At 56.2% G+C, this 24,867-nt stretch overlaps 1 protein-coding gene across 6 annotated transcripts in view; it reads left to right on the top strand.

The window, feature by feature from the left end:
- The window catches only part of ADCY7 (adenylate cyclase 7), a 62,625-nt gene that overhangs the window by 22,374 nt on the left and 15,384 nt on the right, over positions 1-24,867 (top strand). For all 6 annotated transcript variants that reach the window (XM_027513623.1, XM_027513620.1, XM_027513621.1 and 3 more), the window contains 9 exons: positions 11,143-11,574; positions 13,619-13,828; positions 14,909-15,061; positions 15,785-15,934; positions 16,200-16,348; positions 17,712-17,823; positions 21,483-21,610; positions 22,983-23,141; positions 23,359-23,491. In XM_027513623.1, coding sequence (XP_027369424.1) covers positions 11,347-11,574; positions 13,619-13,828; positions 14,909-15,061; positions 15,785-15,934; positions 16,200-16,348; positions 17,712-17,823; positions 21,483-21,610; positions 22,983-23,141; positions 23,359-23,491 — 1,422 coding nt within the window. In that variant the 5' untranslated portion in view covers positions 11,143-11,346. The remainder of the gene's footprint in view (positions 1-11,142; positions 11,575-13,618; positions 13,829-14,908; positions 15,062-15,784; positions 15,935-16,199; positions 16,349-17,711; positions 17,824-21,482; positions 21,611-22,982; positions 23,142-23,358; positions 23,492-24,867) is intronic.

Genomic DNA, 24,867 nt, shown 5'->3' with positions numbered 1-24,867 from the left:
TATGCTAAGAACACACAAAATCTACCATGTTGAAAATTAAGTATTCAGTGCAGTATTGTTAATGATAGGCACTATGTATATGATAGATCTTGTTTTTTTCTATTGAAAACTTTAAAAATTACACAAACTATATTATAACCATAGAAATAGAAACTGAAAATGAGAAAATTTGTTCACTCTGTTAAAGTAGCAATTTTGGTGTTTCTGTGTCCTGGTTCCGTCCTAATCCATTCCAGGCGTGACCTTCCCCATGTGGATTTTTCACAGGATACCCAGCCATAGTATGGCTCAAGCTGCTGTATCTTTTTGACAGCTGCATGGGATTCTACTCAGAGAAGGCAATGGCACCCCACTCCAGTACTCTTGCCTGGAAAATCCCATAGACGGAGGAGCCTGGTAGGCTGCAGTCCATGGGGTCGCTAAGAGTCGGACACAACTGAGAGACTTGACTTTCACTTTTCACTTTCACGCATTGGAGAAGGAAATGGCAACCCACTCCAGTGTTCTTGCCTGGAGAATCCCAGGGACAGGGGAGCCTGGTAGGCTGCCATCTATGGGGTTGCACAGAGTCGGACACGACTGAGGTGACTTAGCAGCAGCAGCAGCAACCAGACAATACCTTCTCCAGACTGATACACACATTGTTTTCAGTCTTTCGTACTTACAAATAATGCTGCAATGAGTAATCTTGTGTGTAACTCAAATTGCACACATGTTAAAGTGTTTGTAGGATAAATTACTTGCTGTAGGTTTGCCAGGTCAAAAGGTGTGTGTGTACGTTAGTGACTCAGTGAGGTATGACCAGAATGCCCACCCCAGAGGCTGTGCTGAATCTAAAGCCTGCCAGGGTGAGTGTCTGTTTCCCCCCAGTCTGGCCAACACAGATTTGTGAAATGCTTTGGTCTTTGCCAAGTAGATATATAAAAATGGTTTTCCACAGTATTTTTAATGTTCATTTCTGCTATTATGGGTGAAGCCAGTTTCTTTCCAAATGTTTGAGAGATTTGGATTGTCCTTCTGTGAACTTTCTATTCATACTCTCCTCCCATTTTTCTGTTAAGTTATTGTTCTTTTTGATTTGTAGGAACTCTTTACATATGAGGGAGATTAGCTCCTTGGAATAAAAATCACAAATGTCTCCATAATCTTCTGTTCATCTTTTGATTTTGCTTTTGATTGCTTTTACTATGTAGAAAAAATTTTTTAATTGTAATGAATTTATCAGTCTTTTCATTATGCTTTTAGGTTTCATGTTGGGTTAGAAAGGACTTAGTCACTGCAGCCTTATTTGAGAATTCTTTCATGGTTTCTTGCCCTTTGGAAATCATCCTAGTATAAATTATGATTCAAGCTTTCTCTCCCTCCTCTGGGTTTTGCTAACTTTTTAAACAGGCAACTAGCAGTGCGGGAGTTAAGACTTAAATCTAAATCTTTCTTGCCGTCTGCAGGACAGTGGCTGCTCTGGGTTAAACCCACCATTACCAGTGGACCCACTGGGTGGGTCATGGGAAGCCCAGTGTTCTGACTTCTTGGGCAGGACTAGCACCACAGGAGGTCTCTGAAGGCCAGCTGGACTTCCCCTTTCTGTTCTTCCTTGTCAAGGGGAAAGGGAACAGGAATGAAACATGGGCGTGAACGTGTTTTAGTCTAAAGGGGGAGCCTAGTAAAGGCAGGGCTTAAAGGAGTGAATCACTAATGGTGGAATTTCAGGCAAGAGTGCGGGGAAAATGTAGCTGTTCTTTCTGATATGAGAGCCTGGTTGAGCAGTCAGTCAATCAACACTGCTGCCTGAACACCCGCTGTGCTCAGGGCCCTTTGCACACCTAGGGGGAGCGGGTACTGAAGTCTCTGCCTTCTGAAAACTTGGGCCTGGAGCCGAGTCTGCTCCTGGCCTCTGGCCTGGGTGCTGGCACACAGAAGGTGTTGGTGCACATCTGCTGAAGCCCTGAGTGCAGATCTCTGTCAAGATGAGTGAATGAATAGATGGACTCTTTACAGGCGGTCCCTAACCCTTGTTAGAATTGGCGCAGGAGATGGCAGAGCAGATTTATTATCCCAGGCGGCTGGAACCTTGGGGGTGTTTGTGTTTCAGGGATTGACTAGGTCATGTCTAATCCGGAGGAGAAGCAGAAGGGCAGATTTCAGGAACAAAGAACAATTCCCTACCCCACCCCTAGGATTAGCCCTCTGGGGCCTGGTGACAGCACTTCTTGTTGGGCCTCTGAGATCTGACTTAAAGTACTTCCTTTGCAAGAGGGAGAACCATGGCCCAGATCGGGTAAGGGTTGCAGAGCATGTTGGCAGAGCCAGGGGGCTGGGACACAGGTGTCTGGACCCCAGGACTGAGTGGCCACCTGCGCTCCCTGGAGGCTGGGTTGGAGTCAGCCTGGGGGTCTTGGGGAGCAGGGCTGGCTGGGGACTTATGCTGTTGGGGGATTTTGGCTTCTGCCGCTGCCTGGTGGCACTGCAGGCTGTCCCTCGGAGGTGGGGAGGTCAGGGAGAGGGTTGTTAGGGACTCTGCCCCCTGTGCACCTCGGTCTCTCTTGTGGGGATTAATGGCTGGGCTTTCTCAGCTCTAGGAACTGAGCTTGCTTCTGGGCACATGTGCTGTATTGTCCTCGCAAACTTGGCCTGTTGGCCACGAGGACCCGTGCCTCACTCTCCCCCTACCTTGGCCATCAGCTTACTGGTGAGAACACAGGCGTGGAGCCTGAGAGCCTCTGCCACTCACATGGCCAAAGGCACAGAGCTGGGACTCGAACCCAGGCCTCCTCCCCGCCGGGCACAGATCACCTGGGGAAGGTGTGGCGTAGCAGGTGCTGCCTGTTCTGCGGGAGGCCTTTTTGCCTGGTCTCACCATCTTATGCCTTAGTGCCAACCCCTACGAAGCCGCCCTGCCTGCTTTCTCCAGCTTTCTGCCGGGCTCAGTTTGGCTCATCCGTTTGTCTGTCTCTCAAGCACCCGCCAGGGCCCAGCTGCAGGACATGGACTTAAATCCCACATCAGTTTGGTGAGGCAGAGTGGGGATGTTTGAGAGGCATCTTGGAAGAACTCGACAGGGACAAGTGCCGGGAGAAAAGGGTAGGCAGAGTGAGGCTGGGCTCCCGCACAAGCTATGGCTTGGAGAAGGTTCCCAGGTGCCTCTTTGTGCTGGGCCGGCAGAGCAGCTACTGGCTTCCCCTCTCAGAGCTCTGGGTCTCCTGAGGGAGGTGACATTAACGTGATCAGAAAGTCTGCCAGTCACCCGGCGCTAGGCTGGGGGGCACTGGGCTGGGGGGCTCCTGCCTGCTGCAGTATGGTCACGTGGGCAGAGCGTGGGCGCAGGGACTGGCCCAAGAGGCCCAAGTGGGGCCTCTCCTCTCCTTAGGCTTGCCTGCCTGCCCCGCTTCACACCCCAAGGCCCCACTTCCCCTTTCTGGGGCCACCAGGCCCTGTGCAGCAACGGGGCCTGCTAGGGCAGGGCCAGAGGAAGCTGGGCTGGGTTCCTGCCAGTGCTGCTTGGGTGAGGAAGTGGGTATCCTGTCTGTGTCTGTGAAAGCTGGGGTGGGCTAGCACTCCCCTAGGGGTGTGGTAGGGCTGGGAGGGGGCTGCCAGATCAGGCAGTTCTGCTGGCGAAGGGTTTCCTGAGCACCCAGAGGGCCAGTTCCTGCAGTCATAATTTGAGGTCCTAGCACCCTCCTTCCAGGCTCTTCTAGCTGAGGAATGTGGACCCCTGCCCATCAGTATTTGACAGGAAGACCCCAGTCCTGTTTTGGTTGCAGGGAAGGGAGAAGACGGTGTGTGAGGGTAGCTCAGAGCGCTTCCTGGAGGAGGAGGCCCTCCTGGTCTTGCTGGCTATGAGGACGGTCCCTGGCATAGCTGCCTGATCTTGCCCCTGGAAGGCAGAGAGAGGTACTTTGACTGAGTCCACTTTGCCCCCAACCCTCTCTGGAGCCTTGCAAACAGGGAGGGCTGGAAGAGGTTGGCATGTGGAGATGTTCTGGGCTCTGCGGATGTTAGTACTGTGAGGGAGATGGGCAGGATCCTGGGTGGCCTGTATTCAAATCCCGGCTCTGTTTTACTAGCTGTGTGACCTCAGGCAAGTAACTGAAGGTCTCTGTGCTCAGTTCCCACATCCATAAAAGAGACACGGGAGTCTCACCTACAGGGCAGGCATGCGGATTCAGACAGCGCTGAGCACACAGTGAATGCCCAGTAGATTCTCTGATGGTCTTTCCCGCTCAGTCACAGGCCCTGGAGACGCAGGGAGCGCGGAGCCCACCGGGGCCGCTTGGGGGAGCAAGCTTGATTCCCCGGCTGTCAGTTTCTGCCTAAGCACATCCCTGGGCTCCCTAACTCCTCTTGCACAGGAGTCTCTGGAGGGTACTGGAGAAGATACAGGGAGCACCCTGCCTCTTGCAGCCTTGGGCCTCCTGCTGCTCCAGTCAGTCAGGGACCTGGTGGCCAAGGTATAAGACCTAGGTTGGGGTGAGGAGGGTTCCCCAGAGGAGGTCTCAGCCAGGACTGGTTGTGTCTCAGGGGCCTACTCCCACCTCTGAACCAACTTTTCTTGACTTGGATCCTCAAGGGGTCATGAGGGCTTTCCGGACACAGCACACTGGGGCAGGAGGCCTAGCACGGACCTTGGGACTCTTGGTTGCAAGTGCCGGAAGCTCACTCTGGCCTCAGCCGTGGGGGGGCATTGATTGTCCCTTGTGAGTCAACATCTTGGGGTTGCTTGAGCCTCTGACAGAGCTGGATCTGGGGGCCCCGGGGCTATATTCAGGGCTCTCTCTCCAGCTCTCCATGTGGGCTTCCTTGTCACATCTGTCACTGTGTGGCTCCCTTGGCTGCCGGCTCCAGGCCACTGGCAAAGAGAGCATCTTTCCCTCATGGGCCAGCAGAAGTCCCAACGAGGACTCTCACTGGGTCTGGTCCCACATCCATCCCAGGTGGCACTAGTGGTAAAGAACCCACCTGCCAATGCAGGAGACGTAAGAGACGCAGGTTTGGTCCCTGGGTTGGGGAGATCCCTTGGAGGGGGGCATGGCAACCCACTCCAGTATTCATGCCTGGAGAATCCCATGGACAGAGCAGCCTGGAGCAGTCCATGGGGTCACACAGAGTCAGACGTGACTGAAATGACTTAGTACGCATGCACACGCCATCCTTAAACCAGTCGCTGGGGCTTGGGAGAGACTGTGCTGATAAGCCAGACCTGGGTCACGTGTCCCCCAAACTAGGGGCTGGGGGAGCGGGAGAGGACTGTACCTAGCAGAAGCGGGAAAGCCTTCCCACTGGACCCTTGGGGAGTCCCCCTCCTTTTTGAGAAGGGGCCGCTCCCCCAACAGCGTTGCTGTGAGGTGGGAGGGACAGCGAGGGAAGCCTGGGACTCCAGCCCCTCCAGGTAACGGGGCCTCAAGGTCTCTGCACTGGATGTCCGTGGAGTTCACACAGGACCTGGGGGATGGGGGTGAGGGAGTGCGGAGGCGGGTGGGCTGGGCCTGGCTTGACCTAGGGTCAGACTTACAGCCAGAGCAGCGCCCGGTGCTGGAGAAACCGCCCTGAGAGGGGATGAACTTCCCGTCACAAGGCCTGTGAGCTGAGGTTGCAGAACGGCAGGAGTTCATCCAGGGGCTCAGAGGGGCCCCCGAGTTGCCAACTGAGCTGGCACTGGCAAAAGAAGGGCCTTGAAACCTGCCCCGACTGAGAGGCCTCTGGGTCTCATTTTGGGGAGAAGCTGGCCTGTGGAGCCCCTGGAGGAGGGCATGGCAACCCACTCCAGTATTCTTGCCTGGAGAATCCCATGGACAGAAGAGCCTGGCAGGCTACAGTCCATGGGGTCACAAAGAGTCGGACACAACTTAAGCGACTTAGCATGCATGCATGGCCTATGGAGATACCCATTGGTGCTGGCTTGTCTGTGGGAGGTAGTACCATAGCCCTTCCTCCCAGCCTGGCCTTGCACTGCTCTGTTTGTTCCAGAAGCTGGATGGCGTCCCTGGGTGGATCGAGTCCCCATGCCCATGCTGCCCATTGTCCGCCTTCTCGCCCGCCTGCCGTTGCCCAGGAGGTGGCCTAAATAGATCCCCAAGAGAAGTGTTTACCAGGCCTGAGTTTCCGAGGACTCTTTCAGCTAATCCCTCTCTCTCCCTGCCTGGCTCAGCCAGGCTTTGTGTGCCTGGAAGGGCAGGTTGGCATTGGGGGTGAAAGGCCCCATGGGGTGTGTGTGTGTGTGTATGTATGAGTACACACACATGTGGGTGGGGGTGCACTTGTGTGCATCGTGGCCACCCACAGTCTGTTCTGGGGCTGCGCCGGGGGGATGGAGCAGCGGTGGAGAGTTGCCTTGGCCCCTTGGAGTTTGGGTTTCTTAACCTGGCAGTCCTGGTGCCCTGGGGTTGGCACCCGGCCACAGAGACAGTCAGTGTTGTGAATAGTTTTGGCAACTGGTTCAGTCCTTGGGAGCTGCTGCTTCTGGAAGGAGCTCTGTAGGGAAGCCTTTCCCTGTTGACTGAAACCATGAGGCTGGGCCAAGGGGTCCTGGTTTGGGAGCTGGCAGACCCGGGCTTGAGTCCCAGCCCTTCTGCCCACCAGCTCCAGCTGTGTGATTTTAGGCAAGCCGCTCAACCTCCCTGGGTTCGGTTTCGCCTGCCAGGTTATGAGGGTGAGAGTGGGAATGTGCGTGCAGGCACCTGGTGTGGCGGTGTTAAGCTGTTTCAGGTGCCCTGGAGAGGGGGCTTCTCAGGGCAGGCCCCTCGTCTTGCTTTGTGACTCCTTCGGCACGGGGCTGGTTAGTACTCAAACATGCCTCTGCTGGAACAAAGACTAGTGAGTGTTGATTTAGAGGTGGCAAACGAGTGGGCTGTGCTACATGAATTTTAGAATTTTTTTTTACTGAACTGTACTTGATTTACAGTGTTGAGCCAACCTCTGTTGTACAGCAGAGTGACTCAATTATACACATATAGACATTCTTTTATAAAATATTCTTTTCTATTATGGTTTATCCCAGGAGATACAGCTCCCTGCGCTATCCAGTAGGACCTTGTTGTTTATTCATTCTAAATACGATAGTTTGTATCTAGTAACCCCAAACTCCCAGTCCCCTCCCCACCCACCCCCCCGCCGCCTCCTGGGCAACCACAGGCGTGTTCTCCGTGTTCTGAGTCTGTTTGGTAGGTACGTTCATTTGTGTCATATTTTAGATTCCACATGTGAGTGACATCATATGGCATTTGTCTTCCTCCGTCTGACTTCACTCAGTGTAATCATCTCTATCTCCAGTTGCGTCTGTGTTGCTGCAGATGACGTTATTCCATTCTTTTCCGTGGCTGAGTAGTATCCATCGTGTGTGTACAGCGTCTTCTTTATTCATCTGTTGATACATATGTAGGTTGTTTCCATGCTTTGGTTGTTTTGTTGTTTAGTCACTTTTGGCTATTGATACCACTCAAATTTTAAAAATTAGCTATCAACATTTGAAGACCGGTATTTCTTGTAGAAATCAGATTTGTAGCTTGTTCAGGCACTTTGAACACTTTGGCAGCCCTGGCTCAACCCCCTCAGGGTTGCCTGGGTTAAAGAGGTGGTTGCCAAGGCTTGTGGACACCTGCCTGGGCCCAGGAGGAACACAGGGGCCTGGACCTCTGGTAAAGAGCCCCTTCCTCTGCCTCCAAGTATGTGGTTTTTCTGTTTTGTACCCAGGATTTGAGGAACAGGAGCTCCCAGATGGAATGATGCCTCAGGTGGGTCCTGATTCAAGGTTGCCCTGGGTTACTCAAGGCAGCTGACGCTCACTGGGGGTCTTCACTTAGACGCTGAGATTCTGGGTGCCCTGCTGTTCTGTCTTTGGAGTCCCTGGACTGACGTTCCTTTGCGGCTTCCACCAGTGGCCATCTGCAGCCCTTGTGACTGCCCTGAGCCTTCCCGCGTCTGACTGCCTCCCTGCCCTCTGCCACCCGCCTTGTCCTGGCTCCTGTCCCTGAGGCAGGCCAGGATGATGTTGGGGGCCTGGACTCCCAGTCTGCTCCCTTGACCCAAGATTCCTGTTGAGAGTGTGGCAGCCGCCCCAGGCTCCAATGGCTGCATCTAGGGATTGCACATTTTTGGGTAACTTTCTCTCCCTGGAGACTGGGAGCCCTAGGGGAGAGAAAGCCAGCCTGGCACACGGGAGATACAGTGGGCCTGGTGTGCCATAGGCATGATTAGCAAGCCTTTTGGGGATAAACTAATGAGTAAATACATGAATGGTGCTGGAGAAAGAGGGAGGCCCTCTGGGCTGAGCGTTGCAAGCCTGGGGTCTGCTCTCAGTGTCACTAAGGGTCCACTGTGTTCTTCTCTGAGGTTCAGTTTTCTTTTCTACGAAGTGGAACTTGCTAGCTTGTCAAAGGGTCCTTTTAGAAAAATTCAATCTTAGGTGGAAACTTAATATTAATGCAAGGGGGATGCTCTGAGTGAAGCTGGTGTTCGGGTCTAAGACTCACTGAAAAGCTCCAGTAACCGAGTGAGTGAGGTCTTCACACAAGAACCGCTGGAGCAGAAGAAATCCTGCAGACAGACTTCACGCGTGTGGCCACCTGACCCAGGACAAACGTGGCTCCACTGACACTTTTGAGGGAAGAATGTGGCTTCACTTAAGGCCAGTGGAGTAATCAGATGCCCATTCAGAAAAAGGAGCTCGCCGCCCCCCCCGTCATACTGTACCCCAAAATTCCGTGAGATGGAACAGAGGCCTACATGTGGTCAAACTGCGAGAGCAGTGCTCTCCAGGAGGAGTTTCTGGATGATAGAGGGGCTCCAGATCTGCACTGGCCTACGTGATACCCGGTGGTATGACTGAGGGACTGACTTTTGTTTAACTTTAAAAATGTTTATGTAATCATCATGCAATTGTGTTGTTGTTCTTAGTCGTTCAGTTGTGTTTGACTCTTTGTGACCCGTGGACTATAGCCCACCAGGCTCCTCTGTCCACGGGGATTCTCCAGGCAAGAATATTGGAGTGGGTTGCCATCCCCTCCTCTCATGCTATTATTATGCTCAAAAAATTAAGTGTAATTTACTAGCCTAGTCCCACCTTCAGTTCACATGTATTTATTTGGGCGCTGCGTCTTCCTTGCTGCATGGGCTCTCTCTAGCTGCGACGAGCAGAAGCTACTCTCCAGTTGCAGTGCGCAGGCTTCTCATCGCAGTGGCTCCTCTTGCTGTGGAGCAGGGGCTCTAGGGCTCTCAGGCTCAGTAGTTGTGGTGCTTGGGCTTAGTTGCTCTGTGGCATGTGGGATATTCCCAGACTAGGCATCGAACCCGTGTCCCCTGCCTTGGCGGGGGGATTCTTAACCACTGGACCACTAGGGAAGTCCCAGTTCCCATTTAGATTTCACCACTTGTTTCAAAACAACTTTTTGTAGTTGCGCATTTTTTAAAAATTTTATTCATTTGGCTGTGTCAGGTTTTAGCTGCAGCACATGGGATCTTGTTCCCTGACCAGGGAACACACCTGGACCCCTGCACTGGGAGTGTGCAGTCTTGGCCCCTGGGCCACCAGGGGAGTCCCTGTAGTTGGAGTGTTTTTAAAATCAAGGTCTAGATAATGTCCACAATATTGGGTTTGTAAGACTTTTGGGTTTCTTTGGTGGCTTAATCAGTAAAGAATCTGCCTTCAGGGTAAGCAGGTTTAATCCCTGGGTTGGGAAGATTCCCTGGAAAAGGGAATGGCAACCCACTCCAGTATTCTTGCCTGGAGAATTCCGTGGACAGAAGAGCCTGGCAGGTCCACGGGGTCACAAAGTGTCAGACATGACTGAGCAAGTAACACCTTTTTTTGTTTTTTGTAAGATTTTAAAATTTATTTTATCGTGTAACATCCCCACTTTCTCTTATGTCACTGACTGGTTAATAGTGGGCTATTTGTCCTGTAGATCAGTAGTTTTCAAAGTATGCACCAGCAGCTTCAACATCTCCTGGGAACATGTAAGAAATGCCCATTTCTTCTCAGACCCCATCTAGTCCTGCTGAAACAGCACTGGGACTGCAGCCCAGCGATGTGTGTTTTAGCACATCCTCCGGGATCTCACCTGGGTACCACTGCTGTTGTGACTACCCCGCTTCATAGATTTGGCTGATTGCGACCTCCTGTTGCCATTTACCTTCTCCAGTTGGCCTCTATATGGGACTGAATTTTTCATTTCATTAAAAAAATTTTTAATTTATTTAATTTTCACTGCATCGGGTCTTCGTTGCTGCACGTGGGCTTTCTCTAGTTGGGGCGAGGGGATTACTCTTCGTTGCAGTATGTGGGCTTCTCATTGCAGAGCACGGGCTCTAGATGCACCACGTCAGTAGCTGCAGTGCCTGGGCTCAGCAGTTGTGTCTCTCGGGCTCTAGAGCACAGGCTCAGTGCGGGCTCAGCAGTTGTGTCTCCCGGGCTCTAGAGCACAAGCTCAGTGGCTGCGGTGCCTGGGCTCAGCAGTTGTGTCTCCAGGGCTCCAGAGCACAGGCTCAGTGTGGGCTCAGCAGTTGTGTCTCCCGGGCTGTAGAGCACAGGCTCAGTGGCTGTGGTGCCTGGGCTCAGCAGTTGTGTCTCCAGGGCTCCAGAGCACAGGCTCAGTAGCTACGGTGCCTGGGCTCAGCAATTGTGTCTCCTCGGGCTCTAGAGCACAGGCTCAGTGGCTGTGGTGCCTGGGCTCAGCAGTTATGACTCCAGGGCTCCAGAGCACAGGCTCAGTAGCTGCGGTGCCTGGGCTCAGCAGCTGTGACTCCAGGGCCACAGAGCACAGGCTCAGTGGTTGTGGTTCATGGGCTTGGCTGCTCCATGGCGCATGGAAACTTCCCAGACCAAGGACTGAACCTGAGTCCCCTGCATTGGCAGGTGGATTCTTTACCAGTGGACCACCACGGAAGTCCTAATTTCACTTTTAATCAACTTAAATTTAATTTTTGACAGTGATGTGTGGCTAGTGGCTACTGTGTTGGACAGCGCAGTTTTAAGAAATACAGGAAACTAGCTTTATGACCTTGGGGTGGGCCAGGCTTTAAACAAGACCTGAAAGTTAGGTTTGGGCTAAGGTTGGTAGTCACACCTGGGTGTGAGTCCTGACCTCGCTCTCCCCCGATGCCCAGCCTTCCCAGTCCAGGTCAAATCTCGGTCTTCTTGTGTCTCTGCAGAGCTGAGGACCCCGAGTGGCCATTCACTTGGACCTGAATGCAGAGGCGGATGCTGGCCGTGCAGTAGCCAGGCTTGGCAGCAGGAGCAGTGCGGGCCCTGTGTACCCATGGAGCTGCCAGCCAAGGGGGTACCTTCCCAGCCCCACCTGCCAGGCTGGGAGAGGCCAGAGGCCTAGGTGCGCAGCCGTGGGTGTTGGCAGACAAATGCTCCCCAGGCCGTGGGGTTTCCTGCGTGGACCACTGGGTGTGCCAAGGTGGAGGATGCCAGCCAAGGGGCGCTACTTCCTCAACGAGGGCGAGGAGGGCCCCGACCAGGATGCGCTCTACGAGAAGTACCGCCTCACCAGCCAGCACGGGCCACTCCTGCTCATGCTCCTGTTGGTGGCCATCGCTGCCTGCACCACGCTCATCGTCATCACCTTCAGCTACGGGGTGAGTGGGGGCAGCCCGTGGCTGCTGGGGCTTCCCTGGGGTCCAGGTCTCAGCTCTGATGCTCTGTACTTGTGAGGCCTTGGGCATGTCATTATCTTCTTTAAGCCTGAGTTTCTGCATCTGTAAAGTGTTATGGAGCATATTTAGGCTGGGTTCAGTTCAGTTCAGTCACTCAGTCATGTCCAACTCTTTATGACCCCATGAACTGCAGCCCACCAGGCCTCCCTGTCCATCACCAGCTTCTGGAGTTTACCCAAACCCATGTCCATTGAGTCGATGATGCCATCCAACCATCTCATCCTCTGTCGTCCCCTTCTCCTCCCGCTCTCAATCTTTCCCAGTATCAGGGTCTTTTCAAATGAGTCAGCCAAATTAAATGAGTCAAATGAGTCAGCCATATCAGGTGGCCAAAGTACTGGAGTTTCAGCTTCAACGTCAGTCCTTCCAATGAACACCCAGGACTGATCTCCTTTAGGATGGACTGATTGGATCTCCTTGCAGTCCAAGGGGCTCTCAAGAGTCTTCTGCAACACCACAGTTCAAAAGCATCAATTCTTTGGCACTCAGATTTCTTTATAGTCTAACTCTCAGATCCATACATGACTACTGGAAAAACCATAGCCTTGACTAGATGACTAGACAAAGTAATGTCTCTGCTTTTTAATATGCTGTCTAGGCTGGTCATAACTTTCCTTCCAAGGAGTAAGTATCTTTTAATTTCATGGCTGCAATCATCATATGCAGTGATTTAGGCTGGAGGAAGACACATTTTTAAAAATTTTTAGGTCTGGGGTGGTTTTAGATGGTACATTAATTTGAGCAAATAAATGGCCATCACTTTTCTCCACAGTGGACTTTGATTCTGCTGAAGGTCTAGGTCAGGGAGGGCCGGTGTGTCCCTGCTCCCACTTCTGGTACCAAGGCAGACCTCATGAATCAATCCCAGCACTTGTGCTCAGGGAGCCTGGCCATGGTCTCAGAGTCCTTCTCAGCACAACTGTCCAGGTGGACACCACAGCCATGACCTGTGTGTGGCTGTTAAGCACTTGAAATAGGGCTAATATGTCTAAATAACTGAATTTTCTATTTTGTTTCATTTTTATTTATTTTTGTGCTTTGGTTGTGGCATGTGGGATCTTAGTGCCCCAACCAGGGATTGAACCTGCACTCCCTGCAGTGGAAGTGCAGAGTCTTAGCCACTGGACAACCAGGGAGGTCCCTTAAATTTACTTTTTTTTTTAAATTTACTTTTAAATTAGTGGAAATTTAATTTTGAATAGCCACAAATGACTAGTGGTTGCTGTATAGGACAGTAAGGTTCTAGGAGAAAACATCAAAGACTACAGGGTATTAACAGAGCAGTCTGAATAAGGTAAGGTGGCCAGCGCCCAGTAGGTGCTCCATCAGTGCTGTCTGTGTCTCTGTGCCTGTAAACTCAGGGACGTTTGGTCACTTGGCAGCTGGTTACGGAGTACCGCTGTGGGCCTGCCCCCAGATCAGTCTCTGTGCTCATCTTGCTTAGGGGCCCCTGGGGGAACCAGGTGCCGGCCCGCTGTGCATGGTCTGCCCTGTTACCCTCCTCCCCGCAGGGTGCACGTCTGCGCCTCTCCTTCACACCTCCCCTGTCTCGGATGCCCCTGGTCACCATTTCCCCCTAAAGAGCCTTTCCTCTTTTAAGAGTTAGGAGCGGTGGCCCCTCCCCCCGAGGCTGTCCTCAGCTTTGCTTCTGTGTGCTTATACCTGTGACCTGCAGGTGTGCACAGAGGCCCTGGGGCCCCTGCGAGGGTCGCTGTGGGGAAGGGAGTGGGGAGTGAGACCATCCCAGGGCCGGGCCGGGGAGGGTGCTTAGGGCAACTGGGGAAAGGTGGTGGTACAGGCAGCCCCAGCCGAGGCAAGGGTGCCAAGCCTGAGGGGACACAGAGCCTGATGTGTAGAGGGAGGAAGGGCACCGCCCACGAGGAGGGAGCCGCTGGTGACCTTTCCTGGAGGAAGTGACACCCTGCTGGATAGCCGTGGCATTTCTGTGCGTGTCTGCCCCACCCAGGACCCCTCCAGACACCGGGCCGTCCTGGGGACGGCGTTCTTCACGCTCGCCGTGTTTGTGCTCCTCTACGCTCTGGTGTACGTTGAGTGCCTCGACCGGCGGGGGCTCAGGATTTCCGCGCTGCTCATCTGGGCCTGCCTTGTGACGCTGGGCTACGTGTTGGTGTTTGATTTCGACTCACCGAGGAAGGACACCTGTGTCTTGGGGCAGGTGAGAGGGTGGGGGACCCTGGTGCCCATGGGGGTTGGGTGCGCTCGGCAGCTCCTGCACTCCCTGGGCCTCAGGTCCGTCTTGGAGGCTGATCAGTATTGTGTGTACCGGCCACAGGCCCTCCCCTCTTTCTGGGCTGTGGTTCTGTGACTGAGAATGGGCCCTGGGCTGGTCTTGTTCTCTCCGCTTTTCACTGATGAAGTGGGGGTGAGATGGGAGGAGGGTCCACCTGAATGTCTAGCCATGGCATTTCTGGAAATGATACATCCCCAATCAAAGAGGCAAAGAGGCCCGAACTGGCTCAGGTGGCAGGAAAGGCCCGGGGTCAGTCTGGGGTTTCAGCAGGCTGGCCAGATCCTGTTTCCTTCCAGCTCTGCTTTCCTGTCAGGCCATCCCCAGCTCAGCACACAGATGGCTGCAGCGCCTCCAGGCTGCTGTCCACCAGCCTGCCCCGGCCGGCTGAAAGAAGGAGCCCTTTCTCAGCCAGCTTGAGTCACACTGGCTGGCCTGGGTCATGTGCCTAGCTTGGATGGTCATTGTCATCAGGGGTTGGCCCCAATCTGACCATCGGGGCTGGGGTCATGGAAGCCATGCATGGAAGCGTGGGGATGGGCAGTGCTCCCCGAAGGGTGCAAGCAGGCAGGCCAGCTCTGAGAGTGGATGGGGTGGGTGGGCCCGCACCGCTGGATGGGGCAGGTGAACGGACCCTGCCCAGCCTTCCAGTGGTTACCATTTTTTCAGAGGAAGAGCTGGGGGCAGCCGGCACCAGGCAAGGGCTCCCTGGCCCCCAAGCGCAGTGGAGGCTCAGGCTGGGTAGGTTCAGCCTTGGCCCCAGACCCTGAATCAGCTTGTAGGACATGATGCTGGCTGGGTAGATTTTTGACTTTTTCCTGTTCTCGCATGTGTCTGCTGCTGCTTCTCACCACACAAGGTGGGGGAAGGGGCCAGCCTGAGAGCAGAGGGCACCAGGGTCCTGGATGGGCCGCTGATGACTCAGCGTTCAGGCTTCTGGGGCCCAACTAGCCGGGCGCAGCTGGGCAGGGGTGGCGGGGCAGCCACGTCATGACATGCTGTGTGCAGGTGCCCTTCTTCCTGTTCGTGGTCTTCGTGGTGTACACGCTGCTGCCCTTCAGCATGTGGGGCGCCGTCACGGCCGGACTCGTCTCCAGCATCTCCCACCTCCTGGTGCTCGCAATGCACCAGGAAGACTTCACCAGCCCTGTGGGGCTGAAGGTGAGGGGCGCGGGGCCGGCTAAGCCCCGGGGGGAGCTGTGCTTCGGGCTGAGGGCAGCTGAGGCTGGTGTGGGCGAGTTGGAGGCCTTGGAGACAGAGGTTGGCTGACAGGTGGACTCCAGGCCAGGCTTTATCCCAGTTGGCAGGTGCCCCGCCCTGCAGTCTTTGCTTTGCCGGCCTGGGGTACCCCAGGGTTCAGCCTCTCCCTCCAGCCCTGACCTTCGGGGTCCTTCCTGGGTCCAGTGCACTCTGCTGGGTGAGACCCTGTTCAGAGGTTTCCCCTGCTCGTGTTGGAGCCCCACTGGACAGGTTCAACACCCTGTCCTGCCTTCATGTTGAGGGATTATGAACGGTCAGTGTGGATGGTCAGTTGTGTGTTTGGTCTGGGAGGCGAGGGCCAGAGCTCTGGGCAGCCAACCAGGCGCCGTGCCTTCCATGGCTGTCCTTGGTGCCCCACTGGGCTCTGTGAGGAGACATGCTCCTGCCTCGGTTTTAGCCGCTCTGGGTCCTAAGCCCTCCATGCTAGGGGGTGCCTGGAGGATGCAGACACAGGCTTGAGTCCCGTCCTGCGGTCACAGCGACTCACTTCCTCAGTTTCCCTGCCTGCACCCCCTTGGAGGCCAGGGACTGGGGAGAGGGTACCAGCACCAGCCCGCCAAGGGGACCGGTGTCCTGGGGGCATGGGCCAGGCCTGATGCTGAGCCTGCTGTGGCCCACCTGCAGCTGCTGGCCACTGCGGTGGTCTTCGTGTGCGGGAACCTCACAGGCGCCTTCCACAAGCACCACATGCAGGACGCCTCCCACGACCTCTTCACCTACACAGTGAAGTGCATCCAGATTCGGCGTAAGCTGCGCATCGAGAAGCGCCAGCAGGTGGGGACCCGCCGCCCCCTGGAGCCGCCGCCCCTCGTCCCCCTGCCATCTCCCAGGCCCCATGCCCTGTGTCCTTTCTCTGATGATAAGTGTGTACACAGGGCGCCTGACCGGACACCTGTGCCGGCATCCCCTGGGGGGCTGCTGGGCCACGGGAGGTGTGTGCCCGCGGGTTGGTGCAGGACGTGCACCAGCTGCTGGGGGGGAGCACAGGGTGCGGAGAGGACGGGGGCCTGACGCCGCCCCGCCCATGCCCGCATGCCAGGAGAACCTGCTGCTGTCTGTGCTGCCTGCCCACATCTCCATGGGCATGAAGCTGGCCATCATCGAGCGGCTCAAGGAGCGCGGGGACCGCCGTTACCTGCCCGACAACAACTTCCACAACCTCTACGTCAAGAGGCACCAGAATGTCAGGTGGGTGGCCAGCGGCCCCGTGTGCCCCAGTGTCTCCTGGGAAGCCCCCTACCCTCCTACCTGGGGGCCCAGGAGACTCCCCCAGACTGGGGAGAGGTAAATCCAGGCCCCAGACCTCAGTCTCCCTGCTTGCTCCCCCAGAGAGTGAGGTTGGATTACATGAGTACTGGAGGAAATCCTCTTCCTGCTAAAATGGTCAAACTGTGCACGGTCGTGACTGCAGGGAAGGAAAGGGTCATTTGCAGGTGATTCTCCACAGGGCACAGGATCCCCCCAAAAGGAGGCGAAGTCCCCCCCCGCCCCAGGTGACTTAGTGGCCCCCCAGTCGTGACACTGATTTTGACAGACTTGAAGGGCCTGCAGAATCTTACTCGATGGCGCTGCCCTGAGTGAAGTGTAGATGCGGGTGCCGTGAGCTCCGCTCCGGCCCTCTGCCTGTAGCTCAGCCTTACCCCTGAGGCTGCCCATGGCTGCTGTCTGGGCTGCAGATGGTCCAGAACCACAGTCTCGGGAGCCGGGAGATCTGGTGCCAAATGCAGCTCTGGCTTCCCAGCGCATCTGCACCTCCCTGGGCCTCAGTTTGCTCATCCGCAGAATGGGGGTTCTACAGGGGCAGTGTGAAGATGAGAGGTGTGAGGGCACTGGGTGTGGAGCTCGCCTGGAGGGAGCATCCAGCCACTTCTTTGTTGTTGTTCAGTCGCTCAGTCGTGTCTGACTCTTTGAGACTCCATGGACTGCAGTACTCCAGGCTTACCTGTCCTTCACTATCTTCCGGAGCTTGTTCAAACTCACGTCCATTGAGTCAGCAATGCCGTCCAACCATCTCATCCTCTGTCATCCCCTTCTCCTCCTGCCCTCAGTCTTTCCCAGCATCAGGGTCTTTTCCAATGAGTCAGCTCTTTGCATCAGGTGACCAAAGTACTGAAGCTTCAGCTTCAGCATCAGTTCTTCCAATGACTATTTAGTGTCGATTTCCTTTAGGACTGACTAGTTTAATCTCCTTGCTCTCCAAGGGACTCTCAAGAGTTGTTGCATCTTACCAAGGCTTTAGTTCCGACATCTGGTGAAATCAGGTGTGGGGAGGTTGAGAAGTTCCCAGGGGCCCAAGAATCCACCCATGAGAGTATAGTTGAGTCATCTATGGTAAGGGCTCTAAAGGGGCCAGGGGTTCCAGAGGGCCTTGCAGACTGGGGCTTGCTCCATTTGGCTCTGGTGTAAAGCTTCTGGAACTTTAATTTGTCTTTATGAGCAGGAGCTTCTCTCCCATCCCTGTGGAGGTGGAGGGCTTGCAGGGGTGACTGAGTGCAGGGCTGGCAGATATTCGGGGGTTTTGGTCCTGACCCTTCTCCCACCCCACCCCCAGCATCCTCTACGCTGACATCGTGGGCTTCACGCGACTGGCCAGTGACTGCTCCCCCAAAGAGCTGGTGGTGGTGCTGAATGAGCTCTTCGGCAAGTTTGACCAGATCGCCAAGGTGAGCATGCTGCTTCCGTTCTTCCAGTAGCAAAGTCAGGAACACCTCCTGCTGCACCTACAGGGTGTCCTGTGTCCAGTGCTGTTTGGAGACAGACACAGGGAGGCCTGGGTTGAATTTCAGCATCCAGTCAGCAAATGCTTCCCCACGGTTGGAGTGGAGGCTGAGCCAGGACCCTGTCCAGAGTGTGTCAGTGCATGCTGGGGAAGGCACTGGGCTTCCTGAGCTCAGAGGAAGGCTGCCTGGGGGGCAGGTGGCTCTGTTCTCACTACACGAGGTTGGTAGCCTCTGCCACACTTGGGAGCCTCACTGGGGAATGCCAGGCCTTACCCAGAATCTGCCTTTTGACAGTATTCCGGGTGAAGAGCCTGCACATTAAAGTCTAAGAGGAAGGGGAACAGTGTTATGGGCAGAGGGAACCAAATGTGCAAAAGCCTAGAGTAGAAAGAGAGCTCTGTATGCCCACATGTGGAAAGCGGCTCCATGTCAGTGGGACAGAGTGTGTTCATGGGGGCTCATGGTCACAGGGTCAGACATGCAGGGACTTGACAACTGAGGTGAGGAGTGGGCCTTGACTGGAGGACCCCTGAGGACCCTTAGCAGGTGCCAAACCTGGAGAGTGTTGGGCAAGGGGAGTCTCCAGGATATAGACAAGGCAGGAGGGGTCTGAAGACTGAACAGGGCTGAGCCGGGACCTCACTGTTTTGTCTTCACACACACAGCTCCCGGTGTGTGTGTCTGGGCAAGAGGGGTTGTGAAGGAGCCTCAGTTCTTCATTAATTTAGCACATGGTCTAAGATCAGCTGAGGGTCAGCCCTGGGCTCACATGGGGCCTCAGGCTGCCCTCAAGTAGCTCCCAGTCTGCATGTTGCCTGGTTGGAAGAGGGGCACAGAGGGTGGGACTGGGGAGTGCCTCGCCCAGCCTCAGGTGGTCAGGAAGGCTTCCTGGAAGTGGTGGCCACTGAGTAGAGACTCAAGTGTAAGATTTAGGGCAGTGGCTCTCCATTCTGGCCACTTGTTTGAATCACCTGGAAAGTTTAAATGAAACACCAATACCCATGCCCACACCCTTGGGAGTTTTTAAGAGCCTCCTGGGTGACTCCATGGGCAGAGAATCAGTGGTTTAGAGTTTGATGGGAGGCAAGTTCTGGCCCCACACTAGGAAGAGCTGCTCATTCTTGGGAGAGACTGCCTCACCAGGAGTGGGCAGCGGGTTCCATCTCGGAGGATGAGCTTCCCATCACAGGAGGTAATCAAGCTACAGTTGGACACCACTGGCCAGGGGTGCTCTGGAGAACTGTTTCCCTGGGTCCTGTTGAATGAATGACTCTGAGGTCCTGTCTAGCTGGAAGCCTTTCTTCAGGAGCTTCCTTCTTTCATGATTTTCCCTGAACCAGCAGGTGGGGTTTCCCAGAGGTTGGAGGCCATAGCTGGCTCTTTCCCTGCCAGAAAGCCAAGGCCTTGCCCTTGGCTTCTTGGGCACAGCCTGCCCTCCGTGGCAGGCCCATGAGGGAGCCCCACTGTACAGATGAGAAGAGGGAGGCCATGGCAGGGGCCAGTCTTCAGGCCAGAGCGTCCAGTCCCTGGGCAAATGCAGCAGGCAGGGCTGGCTCCAGCCTCTTGTCCCCAAGCCACCAGATCCCAGAACGGTAACCTCCTGGCGAGAGACAGGGCCTGCTCCCAGGGGTTTCTGCGTTGCCTCTGGGCTCAGCCACTTCCGCTCCCAGCGCACTGACCCAGCTCCTCCAGTGCTAAATGTCAGAGGCAGTGGGAGGAGCAGCCGGGGGAGTGTGGCCTCCTGACAGTAGAGTTGGATCCAGACTGGGATCCTGCACCTGGCCTTGGAGGAGATAAGGGTGGCTGCGCCCTGAGCCGGTGCCCGGGTGTCCCAGCCCTTGACAAGCTTCTGCTTTCTAGGAAAGCAGTGTCCTCACCTGGCTGCTTAGGCTGTGCAGAGCTCAGCGTGTGCCAGACTGGGCGGCCCAGTGGGAAGCAGCAGGCACACGCAGAAGGGTCCTTGGAGGGCGGGCTTGGGACTGCTCATAAAGGCATGGCAGGTAGGGTACCCCAGGGGAGGGTACCCCCAGGGTACCCCTTGGGGGCGTGCCAGGGAGGGGGCACTGGGTCTGGAGACAGAGGGTATCCTGGTTCTGGGAACCAGCTCTTTGGGACCCTGCAGGAGGGAGCCAGGGCAGGGCTTCCTGGTGGGGTCTCTGTAAATAAAGCATGCAGTGGGGGTGCAGCGTGGAGCATGCAGCCCAGGGGGCAGCTCCTTCCTGTTCTCCCAGCCCCCACCCCCAGGCCTTGGTGTGTGTGGCCCCCTTTACCCAGGGCTTATGGGGGTCAAGTGGCTGTAGCGTCACCTCGGATGGGACCTCAGACAGCCTGCCTGGCCTCCCCTTCCCCTCCAAGAACATTCTCCTCCATGACTCCACCTTCTCTCCCCACGGCCATCTTTGCTCTCTGCTCTCTGCCCACTCCCCAAACCTTGTGTCCCTGGCAGCTTAGCTGTCTCCTTGGTTACTTTTGACACCTATGAAGAAAGCTGAGTGCGGAAGAATTGATGCTTCTGAACTGTGGTGTTGGAGAAGACTCTTGAGAGTCCCTTGGACTGCAAGGAGATCCAACCAGTCCATTCTAAAGGAGATCAGCCCTGGGTGTTCATTGGAGGGAATGATGCTAAAGCTGAAACGCCAGTACTTTGGCCACCTCATGCGAAGAGTTGACTCATTGGAAAAGACTGATGCTGGGAGGGATTAGGGGCAGGAGGAGAAGGGGATGACAAAGGATGAGATGGCTAGACGGCATCACCGACTCGATGGACGTGAGTTTGAGTGAACTCCAGGAGTTGGTGATGGACAGGGAGGCCTGGCGTGCTGCAATTCATGGGGTTGCAAAGAGTCAAACACAACTGAGCAACTGAACTGACCTGACTGACTGACCCTGAAGCTTATGGCTCCTATTGCCTCTCTGTTTTCACTCCCCCACTTCATCTGCACAGACTGCTGTGCTGTGTCTCCAACAGCTTCATGGCCTCAGGGCCTTTGCACAGTCTGCTTCCCTCTGCCGGGGATGCTCTTCCTCCAGCTCCCTACAGGGCTTGCTCCATTGGCTCCTTTAGGACTTTTCTCGAAATTACTTTCACTGGGAGGCCTTCTCTGGCCTCAGGAAGCTTCTTCTTCCTTCTCATTCCTCATTTTTCCCCCCTCGTTTTTCTCCATAGCACTTATCATCATGGGTGTCTATCGATTTTATTTATCTAGTTTAGTGTCCAGCCCTGCCTCTGGCCGCAGGGTTGTTTTCTGTTTTGCTCACTGCTGGGTCCCAGTGTCTGGGGCAGGGCAGGGGTCTCAGTAGAAGCTCAGCGCATGGGTGAATGAAACCAAAGGTAGTGGCTCCCTAGAGGCACTCAGGTGGCCGCCCTTCATAACACTTGGTTTCATCCTTGACACCTGCTTAGGGTTCCTCCTACAGAGCTCCTGTGTCCCCAGTCCTTTTGCCAGGCCCAGAAGCAGCTGCTGGTGTTTGGTGCCCCAGGGGAAAAAGCCTCTGGCCGGAAAAGAGCCTGGCTGACTCTGGAGGGTGTGGGGAGGTGGCTGACAGGCCTGCTCCCTGGCCCTTGGGCCATCTGTGGACCAGGCCTCTCCCTTGACTTGCAGGCCAACGAGTGCATGCGGATTAAGATCCTGGGCGACTGCTACTACTGCGTGTCCGGCTTGCCTGTGTCCCTGCCCAACCACGCCCGTAACTGTGTGAAGATGGGGCTGGACATGTGTGAGGCCATCAAGTAGGTAACACAGGCAGGTCCAGGGCCCGGGGGCTTGTCCCCACGACGGACCCTTCCTGCTCCCCAAGGCATGGTGGGGAACACATTGTCCCCACTTTCCAGATGAGAAATTGAGGCTGAAAGGGTGCAGAAGGCTTACCTGGACCACTCAGCAGTGTGTTTACATCCCTCCCTCTGGGCCCCACTGGGACTCCGAGTAGCAGAGAGCCTCCGGAGCTCAGAGCTCAGGGTCATCCTGAGGACGGGCAGGGGACTCTGTTTCTTTGGAGACTGAGCCTTTGCAGTGGCAGAGGAGCTGGTTAACATAGGGTCTGACTCCAGGCCTCCATCTGCTTCCTGCTCCCCCTGTGAAGACACTGGGAGTTGGGGAACTAGCCCTTAGCTGCAGGGAGACCCCCAGCATCTCACGGCTCCTTTCCACCAACATTTAGCTCCCCATGAGGTTCCCTGGAGCCCAGGGCAGCTGTGGTCTGTGGTCAGGCAGGTGGTGGAGGGCCAGGCGGGCCTGGCCACCCCAGCCAGTGTTCAGGACAGAGCAGGGTGTGGCTGCACTGCCTGGCAAGTGCACAGCTCCTGTGCAAACCCAGCTCCAGCTTGTCTTCCTCCTGAAAACTTACCAGACAAATCGCCGCCCGGGAGTCAGGGGTCCAGGTCACAGTCTGGCTCTGCATCACCGCCTGAGTTATCTCAGGCTGGCGCTGCGCTCTCGGGGGTCACTTCCCTCCCTGGAGAATGTGGATGTTGTGCGGGGGCCTCTGCTCCCTCTGGCTCTGACCCCAGCAGGCTTGGTCCGTCTCTCCAGCCCTTTAGGGGGCACATGGCACTGGCTGCTCCCTGGACCCTCTCCTACTTGTCAGAGGGACCCCAGAGGGCCCTTTCCTGTTGGGGGTGCCTTGTGCCCCAGGGAAGCCTAAGTTGGGGCACCTTGTACTGAGTACTCCTTCAATCCTCAGTGCTCCCATTTCCTAGAGGTGGGGGTGTGTAAGGCCCCCCAAGGCTGTCCCCATGTTCTTTGTTTCTGCTGGGTTTGGGAGGTGCCTGGCTCCTTCTGCAGACCCCAGCTGGGGCTGCCGGGCAGGGGAACACCCAGTGATAGACTCTTAAGGCCTTCCCCACAAACCATGGTGACCGGTGACAATTGGAATTCTTCCTCTTTTTAGTAGCCTTGAACTTGAGGGTGACCACATCCATTTGCACACTCCTGGGGATGGGAGGAGGCAGCCCTTCAGGCTGAGAAACTTGTCTCCTGTGAGCTGGGCCTGCCCTGTCCCCACATGCTCCTCATACCCTGTACAAGGACCTGGAGCCTGTCCTAGGGCTTAGGGCCCCTTGGGAGCCCTGGCTGAGGTGGGGTGGCTGGCCTCTGCCCCAGGCAGGTGCGGGAGGCCACAGGCGTGGACATCAGCATGCGCGTGGGCATCCACTCGGGGAACGTGCTGTGCGGCGTCATCGGGCTGCGCAAGTGGCAGTATGACGTGTGGTCCCACGATGTGTCCCTGGCCAACAGGATGGAGGCGGCCGGAGTCCCTGGGTGAGGCTCTGCTGCCGGCGGGCGGGTCAGAGGTCACGGGGCTGACTGTGGGCTGCCGTGGTGGGGGGTCAGCATGGGCTCAGACAGGGAGTCCGTGGCCCTGAAGTGGGGGGCGCTCGCCTGGGCTCCGGTCTGCTCGGCCCTGCTGTGCACCCCCGGGCGGGTCCTCCCACCCTCTCTGGGGGCACTGCTGCTGTGTGACTCTGGTCTCCCCCAGCCGGGTGCACATCACAGAGGCGACGCTGAAGCACCTGGACAAGGCGTATGAGGTGGAGGACGGGCACGGGCAGCAGCGGGACCCTTACCTCAAAGAGATGAACATCCGCACCTACCTGGTCATCGACCCCCGGGTATGAGACTCCGCTGCGGCAGCATGGGGGTGGGTACCACGCAGGAGCCAGGGTCCGCACCTGGGGAATGGTGCCCTCAGAGAGAGAGGCGGGAAGAGTGAGCGTCCCGTCACCAGGTATGTTTTAGGCCCCAGGTGACATCTTCTCTGGGCCTCAGTGTTCTTTTCTGTGAAATGGGAATGGCAGCAGTGCCTACCTCAGGAGGAGAAAAAGCCAGTCTGACCGAAACTTTCACCATGAGCTGGGTGCATGGTCAACGTTCTCGAACGAACTCTAGTGACATTTATTAGTTTGTTTTCCACGAGGTTGTCACTAATCTTCCAGATTTTCAAGGCACATTTTAAAAACACGCCTTGGATGGGAGTCAGGGGAAGCAGGGGTCGGCCAACGGGCCGCTAGGCAGGAGTCTCCGTGTGTCTGCCCCGCCGTGTCCGCCTGCCCCGCCGGTGCCTCTGTTCTCTGTGGGCCCCTCTTTCTCTCTGGACCCCGTGGCGGGGCAGGGTGTGGGGCTGTGGGGCTCCTTCCAGGCGCCCGGCCCGGGTCCTGCCCCCAGCCCACCCGCGCCTGCAAGGGCCATTCTTTCCCGCCCGCGGGAGGCCCGCTCGTCTGGCCGCCCTCGGTGAGTCATCCTTGGTGCTCGCTCAAGAATGTCGGCCGGGCCGGCTCTCTCGGCTCCCTCTCACTCTGGCCTTGGCTGTCCTCAGGGCTGACCTGGCTGCCAGTCTCCAGGGGGGCTGAGGGCCAGTCTCTGAACTTCTCCTCACCCCCTCGGCTTCATCCTGCCAGCGTTCCCAGGGCACCCTCGGTGGGGGAACCCCGCCTGGGTATCCTGGGGCTGCTCCCGGCCCCTCACCCTGCCGCTCTGGGCCCCGCCCACTCCCACGACCCCCCACTTCCACGCCCCCCCCCTCCAGAGCCCCGCCCACCCGCCGGGCCCCGCCCACTCGGACCGCAGCACTTCCTCCCCCGCCCTGTGCCAGCCTCCCGTCCCTCCATGCCAGGCTCTTTCCATGGCAGGACCCAGGTCACTGCTGCTCCCTCTGCCCAGAGCCCTCTTCCCTCTGTCCCAGGTGCTCCTGTTTATCCTTTTTATTGTTTATTGTCAGTGTGAGCTCCATGTGGGCAGGCTTGGGCGGGGGTCCCTCTGCTCTGCGCTGCAGCCCCCAGTCCTCGAACAGCACCTGGTATGGAGCTGGGGCCCAGACAGCAGGTGAATGAATGAAGCAGAGCCCTTGAGCCCAAGGCGGTGGTAGGCATGGCCCCAAAACCCACCCCTCAGCAGGTACAACCACGGACGCCCAGTCTGAGTCGCGTTCCAGATGAATGAGGGAGGTTTTAGTACGAGTGTCTCATGCAGGGTTAACTGGGCTTCCTGT

The sequence above is a fragment of the Bos indicus x Bos taurus genome, chromosome 18 (genome assembly GCF_003369695.1).
Source record: "Bos indicus x Bos taurus breed Angus x Brahman F1 hybrid chromosome 18, Bos_hybrid_MaternalHap_v2.0, whole genome shotgun sequence".
Taxonomy (NCBI): Eukaryota; Metazoa; Chordata; class Mammalia; order Artiodactyla; family Bovidae; genus Bos; species Bos indicus x Bos taurus.
This window is presented reverse-complemented; position numbering and strand designations above follow the sequence as displayed.